The sequence below is a fragment of the Equus przewalskii genome, chromosome 31 (assembly GCF_037783145.1).
Source record: "Equus przewalskii isolate Varuska chromosome 31, EquPr2, whole genome shotgun sequence".
In the NCBI taxonomy this organism is placed as follows: Eukaryota; Metazoa; Chordata; class Mammalia; order Perissodactyla; family Equidae; genus Equus; species Equus przewalskii.
This window is the reverse complement of record NC_091861.1, coordinates 28,513,648-28,529,002: the sequence shown is the minus strand read 5'-3', so window position 1 is coordinate 28,529,002 and position 15,355 is coordinate 28,513,648. Positions and strand designations below refer to the sequence as shown.

The 15,355-nt window shown below is 57.4% G+C and overlaps 1 protein-coding gene across 2 annotated transcripts in view; it reads right to left on the bottom strand.

The window, feature by feature from the left end:
- The window catches only part of PKP1 (plakophilin 1), a 48,289-nt gene that overhangs the window by 6,900 nt on the left and 26,034 nt on the right, over window positions 1-15,355 (bottom strand). For both annotated transcript variants that reach the window (XM_070602502.1, XM_008507036.2), the window contains exons 3-11: window positions 12,070-12,464; window positions 8,931-9,075; window positions 7,977-8,184; window positions 6,998-7,175; window positions 4,678-4,792; window positions 2,995-3,150; window positions 2,055-2,231; window positions 608-761; window positions 55-241 (exon numbers count right to left, since the gene is read on the bottom strand). In XM_070602502.1, coding sequence (XP_070458603.1) covers window positions 55-241; window positions 608-761; window positions 2,055-2,231; window positions 2,995-3,150; window positions 4,678-4,792; window positions 6,998-7,175; window positions 7,977-8,184; window positions 8,931-9,075; window positions 12,070-12,464 — 1,715 coding nt within the window. The remainder of the gene's footprint in view (window positions 1-54; window positions 242-607; window positions 762-2,054; window positions 2,232-2,994; window positions 3,151-4,677; window positions 4,793-6,997; window positions 7,176-7,976; window positions 8,185-8,930; window positions 9,076-12,069; window positions 12,465-15,355) is intronic.

Here is a 15,355-nt window from a genome sequence, read left to right as displayed (position 1 = left end):
CTCCCCCTGCCCTGGCCACTGCGCCTTCTCGGGTCCCCGTCCCCTCCCGCCCACCTGCTGCGGCACAGGTTGATGACGTTGTTAATCATGCTGCTGGAGAAGTGCTGCTTGGCCACGTGCGGCTGGGAGGCCATCAGGTTCCTCACGGTGTAGCAGGCTGAGGACAGAATGTCTTCCGAGTTGTTGGTGTTGCCAGTGTGACTGGTGAGGAGCCTGATCACCTCCGGGAACACTTGGTTCCCTGGGAGAGAAGCGAGTGGAGGACATGGGGTCAGATGGCCGAGGGAAAGGGGGTGAGGGCTTCCCTCGGGGGCCACGGTCCTGGCCAGCCATCAGCCAGGCTCCCAGCCAGGAGGCCCCTTGAGGGTCTGATCCAGCTCCAACGCGGGGCTGGGACCCCCATGGGACCTCACACTCCTGCTCCCATCCCTAGGTGGCCCGCCCTTCCCACCCCCGAGCCTGTCTCGGGCCAGCTTCCCCTCCCGGGATGCTCACCCCAGGGACTGTCAGAGGGTGACCTTCCAGCGGGCTCTGGGAAGTGGGGGTCTGCCGAGCCCTCTCTAGAGGGGCAGGCGGGTGGGGGTTCTGACGCCGTGGGGGCACTCACCCATCACTCTGTGTAGTGCAGGGTGGCGGGACATGTTGCTCAGGAGGGAGGCTCCGGACCGCACCACATCGGAGTTGCCAGATTGCAAGAGGCGAGCGATCTGAGGCAGGCCCTTCTCCTTCAGCCCGATCAAGTGGCTCATGCCACTGGACATCTGAGCAAGAAGGACGAGTGAGGACCTGGCCTGTGGCTTCCCAGGCACTGGGGCAGACAAGGGCCGGGTAATCCCAAACAATGGAGCCCCAGAACTTTTCTTCTGGGGACGTCGGGAGCACAGGCAAAGACAGACACAGATTTGCTCACACACCGACAACTACAGAACAGCCGGGCGAAAATGCACCTTCGCCTGCCCTGACCCTGGTCTCGGCTCCCGGAGCCGCCTGGAGCCCGAGTGGGCGAGGAGAGGGGAGGCTTGGTCTCCTCATTCGTGGGGGCCCAGAATCAACCTCCAGAGCGCAGTGTCAGATGCCACTGCACCCCCGTCTGTCCTGGCTCTGCCTCCCTTACACGGCTCAGCAGCATCTGCTCGCGTGAAACCACGTGGTCGAGGGCATCTGTCAACTGGAGAAGCTCTGACCATCTTGCTCCCACTTCCCTACCTCCGGAGAATTCAGTATGACTTGGGAGCACTTGCCCGAGACAAAGATGGATAAGAGAGGGTCAGTGCCACACGGACATGGGATCCAGGGTCCCCTGGGAGAAGGTCAGCCCATCTGGGCCTCTAGCAACACAGCTATCCTGGCTGTGACCTGAGCCAGGCTGGTGCGGCATTCCTAAGACCCCCAGCCCCTCCTGTCAGTCAGGAGAGTTTCTTCTTTCCCCTCAACTCCCACTCGCCCTGCTTCCACCCCGCTCCCTTTTGTCCTAAGATGAGGCCTGGCTGGCTGCCTCCCCATCCACGTGCTTCCTGATTGCAGACAGGCCTCCTCGGCTCCACCCGTCTCATCACGTCCTCCAGACCATAACTGGCCTCCACATCTCTACTGATTCTGCCACATCTTCCTCTGGACCAGACCGTTGTCCAAACCCTCTATTTATACCTCTCTCAGTTCAACAAACGGGAGAGTCCTCCTGCCACAAAAACGCCCCGGATCCCCATACCCGACCCAAGCCACGGCCAGCTCGGGGCCAGGAGTCACGAGGCAAGGGGCGTTGTGTGGGCACAGACAGAATCCAACAGGAGGGGGTTTGCCTATGACCCACCTAGCACCCGGGAGACCCCGGCAGGCAGGGCCATTTCTGCCCCGTCATCATTTCTCCAGCGCCCAGCCGGGAGCCCAGCCGGTGTCAGACCCTCTACCCGTGTTTGCAGAACCAGGCTCTGAAGCCCTCCGTGTTTGATGGACTCAGACCGGGACAGGATCAGGGGGAAGCAGGGGCCGCGCCTGGGCCGCGAGTCGGAGAGCCGGGGTCGGGGGAGCTGCGGGAGGGAAGGGGGGCCCCTCACCAGCCCCTTGCTGGCGGTCAGGTTCTGCAGGGCGCCGGCGCAGGCCTCCAGGGTGGCGTCCTTCTTGCTCTTGCCCATGAGGTTCAGGTAGGTGCGGATGGCATCCGAGTGGCACAGCCAGCTGCTGCCCTTGGGGTTGGTCTCCTCCTCGGGAAGGGGGCAGTCGTAGTTGTTGTTCTGAGGACAAATGGCAGATCAGTAGGGAGCACTCTGCCGCCCCCAAACCTCAGGGTCCTGTTCCCAGATGGGAGGGACCCAGGACGCGCCTGCCCACTGCACCCCTTCCTCCGTGCACCACGGCAGCTCCACAGAGCGAGGGAACATCCATGGTCCTCTGGGCTGTCCCCGAGGGAGGCAGAGAGCATCCCGTATCTTGGGAAGTATGCTCCAGGCCGGCCTCTGCCCAAACCCTTCAGCTGCATGAGGCTGCTTTTGGGTCTCACATCATGATGCTTCCTTCCCGCCCAGAGTCAGACCCTGGGCCTGACCCCCACAGGGCCAACAGGGGTGGTCCAGGGCCTGGAGGCTGCCCTCCCTCTCCCTGCACCCTCCTGCTTCTGGGGAAACCTGGATGTTCAGGAGGCAGTGGAACCAGGCCAGAGAGGTACAGAGTCCTGGCCACCCCCATGTCCTCAGGGGGCACAGAGAAGATGGGGACACTTTTCCAATGAGACAGGAAGAGTGGGCAGGAACTGCAGAGGGCTGAGCTTTTGACCCCAGGGGCCCCAAGGACACGGATCCCTCTGTATGCAAGATGGAGGGCCCTCCACCCGGCTCCCGGGTGCAGCGCATCCCAGGACAAGGCTTCAGCACGGGCCACCCCCTGGGGCCGGCGTCAGGCTCCGGCTGGGCAGAGAGAAAAGGGAGAAAGAGGCCGAGGGACCCAGAGGGGTGCCCGGCTGGGAGCGGGCGGCTCTGCCAGTGGAGGGATGGTGCTCACCATCGTCTTGTCGCTCTTGTTGCTGAAGCAGCCGGTGGAGGACTTCTCGGTGTAGGCGTTGCGGGCGTTGTACTCCAGCTGGCGGTAGCGGGTGGGCACCTCGGCATCCAGGCGGTAAGAGAGGTTGTGCAGGATGCACATGCAGTTCTCCACGGACTGGGGACCGAGAGACGCACGGCCTGAGCCTCCACCCACGTCCCACGGGCTCGCTCCCTGCCCTCAGTGACGGGAGGGGGCGGAAGAGCAGAGGCACCCTCCCCGGTCTGGGAAGGTCTCGCGCTGACACCCCCAGGAGCCTGGATTTGAATCCGGTTCTACCATTTCCTGCCCTTGTGAACTCGAGTGACCTGTTTCACCATCTGGGACTCAGTGTCCTCAGCTGTAAAATGGGGCAGAAGTTGTCTATTTCGCTGGGCTATTGGGAAGATTATACATGGAAAGACCCTATCATGGGGCCTGGCACACAGTAGGACATGACAGACAGTGGCTACTGTGTGTGTTGCTATGGTCAATGTGCCAATGGTCAGACTGGGCCGTTGAGGAATCCGCCTTCCGTCCTGGCACATACTCCTTCGGGGGCAGCCCTGACAGTTTTAGGTCCAAAAGCCATGGAGTCCCAATGCCCTCACAGTTCTCTCTTTTCATGGTGAGTCCTCAGCTTTCAATGCCAAAGGTGCTAACCCATCCCAGGGAACCGGGACCTGACACTTCGCAATGGCGGCTGCTCCCAGGTCCACGCCGTTGTCCTTTAGTGACCAGGCAAGGGTTTGGGGCAGCTGATTTACCCTCCTGATGAGGTCTGGCCCTCCTCGGTTTGAGGGGATCTGACTTCCAGGACCCGGGGGTACACAGGCATAGGAAGCTTTATGCCACTGGGATCTGGCTGGGCAGCCAGGTGATGGACGAGGCTCCCTCCTGAGGCCCTGTTGTCGCTTCCAATGGGGGAGCAGGAGACAAAACCCTCCACGAGGAAATCGTGTGCAGGACCCGTGTCCACGATGCCCAGCCTGCCCTGACCATCAGTGCTCCCTCACCACCGTCCGCCGTGGTGGAACCGTCTCAGCCCGCGGTTTATCTTCCCTCCGCTATGCTCCCTTTCTGCCTGTCTGGGCTAGTCTGTCCAAAAGTCCAGAGGAGCTGTGGCTCAGCCAATGGCCTTTTTGGGAAGACAGCTGTGGTCGGCTCAGGGAGGGACTGGGGCCCTGGGGCATCAGTGTGGACTCCTCAGGCTGCGGGCAGCAAGTGCTCCTGGAAAGCCTGTTCGCGCTTTTTCATGTTTTGCTTATTAACTGAGTCCTTAAAGCAACCCGAGAGGTAGACACGATTGTGATCACCCACGTCTGAGCAGAGTGTAAACTGAGGAGCAGAGAGGTCATGGCCCGTCTGCCCTCACAGCCCCAACAGGAGGGAGAGGTTGTGCCTCCAGCCCTGGGGGAAGGGTCGGAGTGCTCAGCATCCAGTGCTCCACGGGCCAGGCTCTGGGCTCCTGTCCTGTCACCAGGCCAAGCCTTAAAGGCTCCCAGAAAGTGCAGACCCACCTCGTGGAGTCTGGGAGAGAAAAACGTCAGGGCCTGGAATCCAAGATGCTGCCCTCATTGACTCGAGGAGAGGCCCTGGGCCTTGGGGCTCCAGACAGAGAGGAGGGGTGGGGGCCAGAGCACCCCCTGGGGGCCACCCTCTTACCTTGTCATCACAGCGGCTGGCTGCCACACAGTTCTGGACGTAGGCCATGAGGGAGTCAATGAGCCCCGTGTAGTTGCGCATGGTCTGGCGGCCGGCATCAGCTGAGCTCAGGTTCCTGAGGGAGAGGACAGAGATGGAGGGGGATGCGGAGAGGGAGGGAAGAGAGAGCAGAGAAGGGCAGGAAGAGTATGGTGGGGACACACGGGGAGACAGCACGGGGGGAAGAAGGGCAGGGGGGAGGGGTGGAGGTTGGAGGTTGTGGTGGGAGGAGAAGAGGAAAGGAATGAAGAGGAAAAGGAAATAGATAAAGAACTCATACAACTCAACAACAACAAAACAAACAACCCGATGAAAAAATGGGCAGAGGATGTGAACAGACATTTTTCCAAAGAAGATATACAGACGGCCAACAGGCACATGAAAAAATGTTCAATGTCACTGATTACCAGGGAAATGCAAATCAAAACTACAATGAGGTATCACCTCACACCCGTCAGAATGGCTATAAGTAACAAGACAAGAAATAATAAGTGTTGGAGAGGATGTGGAGAGAAGGGAACCCTCGTACACTGCTGGTGGGAATACAAACCGGTGCAGCCACTATGGGAAACAGTATGGAGATTTCTCAAAAATTAAAAACAGAAATACCATACAACCCAGCTATCTCACTACTGGGTATTTATCAAAGAACATGAAATCAACAATATAAAGAGACTTATTCACCCCCGAGTTCATTGCAGCATTATTCACAGTAGCCAAGATGCGGAAGTAACCCAAGTGCCCATCGACTGATGAATGGATAAAGAAGATGTGGTCTATATACACAATGGAATACTACTCAGCCTTAAAAAAGACAAAATCGTGCCATTCACAACCACATGGATGGACCTTGAGAGAGTGACGTTAAGTGAAATAAGCCAGACAGAGTAGGACAAAAACCACATGACTTCACTCATGTGTGGAAGAAAAACAAACACACGGACAAAGAGAACAGTGCAGTGGCCACCAGGGGAAGGGTGTGGGGGGCTGGGCAAAAGGGGTAAAGGGGCAAGTATATATGGTGATGGATGGAAACGACCATTGGTGGTGAGCACAATGCAGTGAAACTGATATTACACAATTACCTGAAATTACATAATGTTATAAACCAATATGGCCTCAATAAAATCATTAAAAAAAAAGAAATGAGGAAGAAGGAAGGAAAGAAAACTCATTTGGCCAATTCTGCCCAGCCCCTACCGAGGCTGGGATGGAGTCGCCTTTGAACTCAGTTCTTTTCGCCCTTCTCTCCTCTCACCTAGTCCCCAGGACAGTAAATTTTATGACTGTCAATGGCTTCACTGCACCTGACACCCTGTTGAATGGGGCCTGGATGCTCAGCTTGTCCATTGCCCAGGGAGTCTGCGGGGCCGGAAGGAGCTCTGTGGGGGCTGGGGCTGGGCGCTGGATCAGAATGGAGCCAGCAGGGGCTGGGCTGGGACCGCACGCCCCTCCTGGGGGAAGCTGTTCTGCCCCCAGTAGGGGGCTTGCTCCCAAGCAGTTGGGGCCATCTGCTGGGTGCAGGTGGGTGGCAGCCGGCAATAAGGCCTTAGTTACCCTGGCTTTTCATCTCCCCAGCCTCTCTGCCCCCCTGGGGGCTGCTACAGGGGGCTGGTAGGGAGGAGCACAGGCCGAGACATGAGCACATGTCAACTGCACCCCTCACTCTGGGGCTCCCAGGATTGGGAAGACAAACTCCATTAGAGCAAGGTCTGACCCCAAGGGGGATTTGCTCAGCTGCCTCACCTCCACCCCAGCACTGCGCCCCCCGCCAGCATGTAAACCTTCTCCCGAGTGAGTACGTCCAGGTCCCTCCCCAGGTCCCTCCCCAGGTCCCCAGGGATGCTGCCACACCCCATGCAGAAGTCAGGGACCTTGGGGGCAAAGCAGTGCCATCTTCACGCCAGTGAATATTGCACATGGTTTTCGAATCAGAGCCAGGAAGTGACTCATTGGGAGCCAATCAGTAACTTTTGCCTAAAAGAAAGCTCTTTAAGATGGCACAAGAAATGCATTTCTCAGGGCCGGAGGAGGGGCAAATGGTTGCATCAGCTTAGATATTCAGATCCAGGTGCTTCCACGGGGAGATTCCTAACCAAGTCTGTGGCGACCCCTTAAAGGAGGTCGTGGGGTCCTGCGCCTTATCCAGATCCAGGGGAGTTAGGAATGCAGCCCCTCGTCCTGGAGTCTGCCCACGAGGGCCAGGTCGGACGTTGGGTTCCCTGCCCCGACCGAATCTTGGCTGAGATGGGGCTGCCGGGGAAGGGCCCTCCTCCCTCACCTCAAGCAGCCCGTGGCGTTGAAGAAGACCTCGGGGTCCACCACTTCCCGGGACACATTGCTGTTGCCGTCACACCAGCCGGAGAAGGGGATGATGACGCGGTCGGCCAGGACCGGCAGGGCATCGGCGATGAGCTCCTCCTTCAGCTCGTCCGTGGAAGACAAGTTCCAGAGCAGGCCTGGGGTGGGGACAGTCAACCCAGCACACGCCAGGCTCAGGAGGACCCCAGGGGCCGAGGTACCACCCCACCCGCTCCAGCCTGTGAGCCCTACTGAGCTATCACGTTCTGGGTGGGTGGGTCTATCTAATCCAGTGTCTGATTGTCTCAGGAGCCCATTTCCCAGCGTCTCAACTAGACTGCAGGCTCCTGGAGGGCAGAGGGCAACTCTCTCTGAGGCCAACATTATGCACACAGAAGATGATCAAAAAACATTTGATTGATAGTGGTTTTGAATACAAATTTCAGCACTCAATCTTCTGATGTTATTTCCCACCTGAAAGGCATTCCAGAAATACATATCCTCATTCCTCTGTGCATGGTCTCATCTTCCCAGTCAAATATGAGGGCTTCACAGTGACTGCTATCTCTTGTGCCCCCACCCTGAGTATTAGGGATGTCTTTTGCATGCAGGGTAGATGCTTAAGATCTCTGAGCTCCTCATCCACCCGACTCTCTCCCTGTCACCTGCAAATCTCAGGGTCTGTGGAGTACGGATCCTGCCTGGACCCCAGCCTTCCACTCCTTGCCCTGTATCCTCAAAAGGACGTTGACCCCTTGTGGGTATGCACAACACCCAGGGTCACCATCTGGACACCACTAACCCGGCCTCTCAGGCTCCCGGGAGATTGGCCTGAGACCAGATCTGCACAGCTGTGCCTTGGCCCGGCCTGGAGGGACTGTCCCACCGCATCTTGGGGCCGCGGCTGGCAGTCTTGCTCCTGCCCCGCCACCCGGGTCCTCCGTGGCTGGGGATCCTACCGGTCAGCTGTTTCTGGATCTCCGTGCTCCCGGTTCTCCTCAGGAGGCTGACGGCCTCGCGGATTCCATTCTGCCTCCGGGTCTCCAGCTTGTTGGTGGTGCTCCGAAACACCAGGTTACGCAGGGCGCCCGCCGCGGCCTGCTGGACGTTCTGGTTGGGGCTGCGGAGGAGGTCCACCAGCTTGCAGATGCCTCCCAGCTGATACACCTGTGGGGACAGGGGCGCACGCCGCCCGGTCAGGGAGGGGAGGCTGGTCTCCTAACTTTGCCCAAAGCGCTATTTCTCAGACCAAAAAGCCTACTTTCAGTTCAGAGACATCCACACCAACCAGAACAAATAAGCAGTGCGAAGTGATGGTAACTGACCAGACCAGGAGCCAAGACAGGGACCCAGACCCTCGTGTCCCCGCATCCCAGTGGGAGACCCTCAGAAGGTGCTCTCCTCCGTGAGCCCTGAATCCTGGACTTTCCAGAAAATGCATATACCCACTACGTCCTCGGGCTGAGCTGAGAGCCCGTGGGTGTGCTCCCTGCCAGCCAAGCTGGGAGGCACCAACAGCCCTATTTCCACCATAGATGCCTGGTGAGAGAGGGCGTCATGATTCGGGGAGAGATAGACAGACAGACAGGCAGAAAGGAGGTCAGGGAGGAAGCTGAGGAATGGGCAGTAGTCACGTTCTTCAGTGGAGCGTGAGAAAGGGGACTTCTGTGGAACCCACGAGCAATGGAGGAAACACACCCGGCTCGTGTCCCACTCCAGCAGAGGGCTCTGCTCTGCACAGAGGGTTCAGATGCCCAGCTCTGATTTGGCCAATGTCAAGCACGCCCCTCGCCCCAGGCAGAGTGAGAGGGAGCTATGCGCAAATGCCCGTTCTCATCTCGAAATGTGAGGCTGGGCTGACACACTCAGCCCCTACCCAGGCCTACAGGAGAGGAAGGGGTGCCACCAGTTACCTGTTGCTTGGCAGACTCATCCTGGAAGCAGGTGTGCTGGATGTAATAGGCCCCGATGGCCTGGTACTTCTCATCCTGGGAGCACAGGTACTGCACAGCCTTGGGGATGGTCAGCCCACTGCATTCGATGTCCTCACTGCAGATCCTGCGGGGAGCGGGCAAAGGGTGTGGGTGACAAGAGCCCTGGGGCAGGGGCTCGGAACTCCCCCATGCACTCCCCAGCTTCCACAGCCTCATCTTCCCTCCGGAGAGTGCCACCAAGGCAGCCCCAGGCACACCTGGGAGAACACTCCTTGTGGAACGGCTCCTCCAGAGGAGGGAAAAGCCTCAATCCATGGTGAGCACTCGCTGTGATGAGCCCTGGTCATGGGGTAATGTCCAAGCAGGTGAGTGACCTCTATGCTGAGAAAAATTTCTGCCCTATTCCTGAGGAAAAGCTCCCCACCCACTCTGCCATCTCTCATGTCTGTGCCTGGTATTGGGAAAATGGAAGACAACGGCTGTGAACCTGTCCATGTATCCATATCCATCCATCATCCATCTGTCATCCATACTTGATCCATCCATCCATCCATCCATCATCCACCCACCCATCCACCCATCATCCATCCATCATCCATCTATCCATCCATCCATCATTCATCCATCATCCATCCGTCATCCATCCGTCAACCATCCACCATCCATCCACCCATCCATCCTTCATTCATCCATCCATCATCCATCCATCCATCATCCATCCATCCATTATCCATCCATCCATCCACCCGTCCATCCATCATTCATCCATCCATCATCCATCCATCCATCCATCCATCCATCATTCATCCATCATCATCCATCCATCCATCCATCCATCCATCATTCATCCATCCATCCATCCATCCATCCATCCATCCATCATTCATCCATCCATCATCCATCCATCCATTCATCCATCCATCCATCCATCCATCAATCCATCAACCCATCCATCCATCCCTTTCCCTTCCTCCCTTCCTCCCTCCATCTTCCCACCTTTCCTCCATTCCTCCCTCCATTCCCAAGTCTAGCTAATTCTTCTGCACAAAAATTCTCACATCTATTCCTTCTTCCCATCCTCAGGGCCACTGCCTTCCTTCGGACCATGAGTACTCTGATGGTGTCTGCAGCAAGAGATCCCTCACAACTGGCTCTCTTCTCCAAACTCCCCTATATACAATTTTACACCCTTTTACCAGATTAGCAGTCCTAAAACCCTGTTCCCTGTGTTTTTCTCATCCGCGGCTTCTCCATACTACAGGTGAAATTCAAACAGATGCACATCCAAAGGCACGTGTTAGGGTGAACCATATGAAATGCCTGATAGTCAACATTTTTTGTGCCACAAAAGCAGAAATTTCATGTTTTAACCTAATAGTCTGGCTCTGCTGTGCCTGACTGTCCAGCCCCTACCAAGAATCTGCTCCAGTAAGACTCTTCTCTCCACTATGTCCTGATCAGGGCACACCTGTGTCTCCGTCACTGCCCATGTGACCGGCTGAAGTGCCACTTCCATGAACCCTCCCAGGGATGAGAAAGCTCTCTTCTGGGAACCCCCCGGCTCCCTGCTATTGACTCACAGGCTGCCTGTCTGGCTGTCTGTGTCCTGGTTCCCCGAGGGCAGGGGGCAGCCCCTTCTGTGGCGCCCAACCCTAGGCCACTAGAATCTCCCAGTGTTTCCAGAGGGAGCCCTCGCCTCATCTGTACCGGCCTCACGTCTTGCCACAGTATGTGCTCAAGAAATATTCGTGGTTTTAGTGTGGCAATCCAATTCGACTTCTGGAAAAATCTCCCAAGGGCCAGAGCTCTCTGGTCTTATTTCAGCAGCAGCCCGCCCCACATTGAGATGTCACCCAGCATCTGCCAGTCAGACGTCATCTCTAAATGGCTTGTCACTCACCCCCCCCCTCCCTGTCTCACCCAGACCCTGTCCTCTCAGGGCTAGACAAGAACCTGACCAGTCTCCAAGGGAGAAAGCTTTCTTAGTTCTCCAAATCATCCTAAATATACCTTATGGCCTTTAAGTAGCTAGGAGAGGGTCAGCCTTAGAATGGGGCTCTGCTTATTGTCAAAACAGTGTGGTAAAGTAGGGAAGAGCACAGGATGGTGCATAGGCTGTGTGGCCCTGGGCAGGCCGCTTAACATCTGTTTCCTCTAGCAGGATTCTAGCACCTGCCAGGAAGGGGCTATGAGGATGAGAGATGAAGAAGGCAGTGTTCCCGGGACCTCCATGGGAAATGGTTCAGGGGTTCCTCGTGCAGCCTAGGACAGCCCTGGACTGCTCTGCTCATGGCGGTGTCCCCTGCCCTCACCACGGGTCCAGGAGCATAGTGGATGCTCAGTAATGTGTCAATCAAATGAATAAATGATCATTAGGTGGTGACACAGGGCAGTGCAGAGGTTCACGGGGCTCTGAGCCCTGGAGGGCGGGCCCAGCGTCCTCGAGACATGGTGGCCCATGCCTGTGGCTCTTTACAGGACACCCCACTTGGTCTCCCTCCTTCCCACTGGGCACTGGCCCTTCAGGGTTTACAGACAGGAGCTGCTCCCTGTTTCCCAATGCTAGATGGCATCCCTCGGTCTTTATGTCCATTTATCCTGCCTGTCTTTTGTCCGATAAGGTGGAGCACAGCCCCATTCCCATGGTCCACATCAGAATATGGATAGATTGACGTGACTAAGATCAGAGAGTCTCAAACCCCAGTGTGAATTACAGTACCCCGCAGGGCCTGGTGACACCACTGGGCCACCTCGGGCTCCTGAGTCAGCGGGCCTGGGCGTGGCCAAGGAACCAGCATTTCTCACAGGGCTGCTGGTGGGAGGACCCCACTGTGAGCACCGCTGGCCTGGCTCACCTTCTCTAACGAGCCCCTCTGCTCATAACCCCGACCCCGTAACTTCCACGCCCACGGCATCTGTTCTGGTGTGAGGGTTCCGTCCCCCCTTCACACTGAGAACTCCCCGAGGCCAGGAGCTCCCCAGGCAGCGACAGTGAACTCCCAGGGGTCAGAGGCCACATCTTTCCCATCCTCCGGAGCTCCCTTGCAGAGCACAGCCAGGCTGACCTCTGCCTCCCCCGGCCGCACTCAGCCACCCCACCCCAGCCAGCTGCACTCACTTGGAGCTGGCCCTTGAGTGGCCAAAGGACAGGTCCTTGCTGCAGGACGTGGGTGGGACGTACACCGGGTCCTGCTTGGAGGTGCAGGACGGCGGGCGCCCGGGGCACTTCTTGGTGGTCTTCTGGCCGCTGCAGGTGCTGTAGAAGCTGTAGCGGTTCTGGGTGGTCTTGTGGCCCTTGCTGGTCAGCGTGCCCTTGCGCAGGGTGCCCCGCGGGTCGCAGTAGAGGTCGGGCTCGCTGCGGCTTGTCTTGATCTTCTGCATGAAGCAGATGTCGCTGCCCGTGCCGGGGGTGTTACAGCTGCCCCGTGGGTAATGGCGGCCCCAGTTCTCCATCTGGCTGTAGGAGCTGAAGCGTCTGTTGTCCGTCTCCCGCTTGAGGGTCCCATTGTAGATCTGGCAGAGAAAGGGAGAAAGGCTCGCTCAGGGGGCCTGACCAGGGAGCCCGGATCCGGCTCCCATAGGATACAGCCCTGCCCCGGCCCCACAATGATGCTCATGCAATCCCAGATGTCTGTTCGGAAGGAACCTCAGCCATCATCGAATATATTATCATTCAAACTGCAGGTTGTGACTCATTATGGATTATGGAATCAATTTAGGAGACTGTGACTGTCATTTAAAAACATAAGATCCAGCAAAGAAGATGTGGTGTATCTATATATATAATAGAATACTACTCAGCCATAAAAAAAGACAAAATCGTCCCATTTGCAACCACAGGCATGCACCTTGAGGGCATCATGTTAAGCGAAATATGCCAGACAGAGAAAGACAAACACCATATGATTTCACTCACATGTGGTAGATAAACAAACTTATGGACAAAGAGAACAAATTTAGTGGTTACCAGGGGAATGGGGGTGGAGGGTGGGCACAAGGGGCGAAGGGCCACCCTGATACGGTGTAAGACAAATATTAATGTAACTGAAGTTTCACAATGTTATAAGCTGTTATCACCACAATAAAAAGAAAATAGGATCCAATCATCTATACTGGGATACAAAATATCAGAGCATAATGTAGCTTAGCAAGGGTGCCTGCTGTTTTGTGAAATGACGCATGGGTGCTGGCTACAATGTAGAATACACTTCCTACTGTGGGTTGCAGTCAAAAAAGTTTAGCAGCCACTGATCCTGCCCCACGTGGGCCAGACCCGGAGGGGTGTCAGGGGCCCAGAGAGCAGAGGGGCTGCCAACACCCACCCGGTGAGGTCAGAGCAACAGGGGGGACTCTCGCCCGTGTCTACAAGCCCCGTGCCTTCGCAGACGCCAGCAGCTTCCGACAGCCAGCCTTCCTTGGCCACTGTACCCAGCATGGGGACATTTCTCCTCCTCTGGTCACATCGGTTTTCCACTGACATTTCTCTGCTTATTCCTCACGTTGCCTCCCCTTGGCCGGGGCAAAAAGAAACTGTAACAGGCCCTCAAAGGCCAAACGGAGAAAACGCTCCTGCTCCTGGGCATTCTGTTCCGCGGGCACCTGCGCTCAAGGTGCCAGGGGGCTGCAGGGTGGGCTTTGCTTCAGACCGGGCAGAGGAGCAACCCATCAGGAAGACGTGAAACAATGGGCGCCCCAGGGCTCTGGGGGAGCCCACCCTGGGAGTCCACCTCCTGGGAGGAGCCTGCAAAGCTGCAGACGTGGCAGGAAGGAGCTCCAAACAGAGCTGCCCAGGGAGGACTTTCCTGGGAGCCCACAGGCTGGCGGGTCTGCCTGCTCTGACTTGTCCCGAGACTGGAGGATCAACATGGGGCCTGATGAAATGTCTCCACACAGGTGCGCACGTGGACTCACCTTTGCCGGGATGAGGCAGGGCCAAGTCCAGCAGCCTGGAGCCTGCCCGCCCCACCCCACGAGAGAGGGAGTATGTGTGTGTGAGTGTGAGTGTCTGTGTGCACGTGTAGGGGAGGTGTTAGGCAACGGACTAACTCCCGTCCACACCGGGTCTAGCCATGAAGGCTGGGGAGGGGCCTGCCCTGGGGGAGTCTTAGAGTCTTAGAGAGCAAGAACCACCGAGGGTCAAGCTGCAGTTACAAGTGGCATCTAAATCGAGAAGCCGGAAACTGCTAACGTTGGCAATGGCGCGCCCGTATCCTCCACGCACACACCCAGCTGTGCACTCAGGCGGGCACAACTTTCTTCCCCAAATGGGGTCAAAGCAACCCACTCCGAAGGGAGCTGGTGCGTGGGCACTGGGGAGGCAGAAATGGAGGACGACAGGCAGAAGGAAGAGGAGCCGGGAGGTTTCTGAGCATGTGGACGGCAATGTGCACTTTGCAGATTACATGCAAAACACGCAATTGGCCCCACGGCTTTCAGCCAGTGGCCACACCGGCTGGGCTCTGTTCTCTCAGGGGGAGGAAGGTGTCAAGGGCACTCTGGAGGGAAGGTGGGCTCAGCCTGAAGTGGAAATATGACAAGGGATGCTCTCGTTCTCAGTAAATGACACTCCTGGATGTCATCTCAGACACCTGCCGAGTCCAACGCTGATCCTGGTCCACACCCAGCAAGAACGTGATGGTGCTGATGAAGCCGGCAGAGGCTCTGGGCGTGCTCTCCTGAGCCGGGAAAGGGAGCCGCAGGCAGCCCCGCCAGGTCTCAGTAAGAGGAGGCCACCTGCTGGGAACGGGGTGCTGGCTGTGTCTGCAGGGTGCGGGCGTGGTGGAGATACCCCTATGGGACCGAGTTTTCCCATCCCCCCATCAGCCACACCCCAGTGGCGTCACCCATTGCTGGGAACCCCACCCCAGCTCTTGTGTCATGGCTGCTGGTGGGCTGTGTGTCTGAGGACTGCTGGAGATCACTCTCCAGTCATGTCACTTAGACAAGTGGGAGCAAAGCTTCCTCTGGGCCAGGACCCGTCCTCTCCTAGAGCCACACGGGGCCTGGCTCCCCTCTAAGGCTCAGCCAGGGCAGGCTGCTCCCAGCCCTCCCTGCACGGATGGCCTGTGACCTTCCCCCGTTTTTTCTATCAGGCCGGAGTGGCAGGGGCATCTTGACTTCCACAGCACGGGGACCCTGGAGCCACACTGCCTGGGCTGAGCCCTAGCAACTGCCTGAGACGTGGCCCTGAGGGAGTCACTTAAACCCAATGTGTGTCAGTTTCTTCATGCGTGAACCTTGTCTAATAATTGTGCCCAGGGTACAGGGCTGTTGGCAGAATCGATGAACGAATGTTCGTAACGCGCTGGGGACAGTGGGATGTCAGCATTGGCTCAGGGGGAACATCTGTATCCCTCTGACGCTCAGATTGGGGACAGGCTGGCCGCCTCTCTGACCTGGCTGAG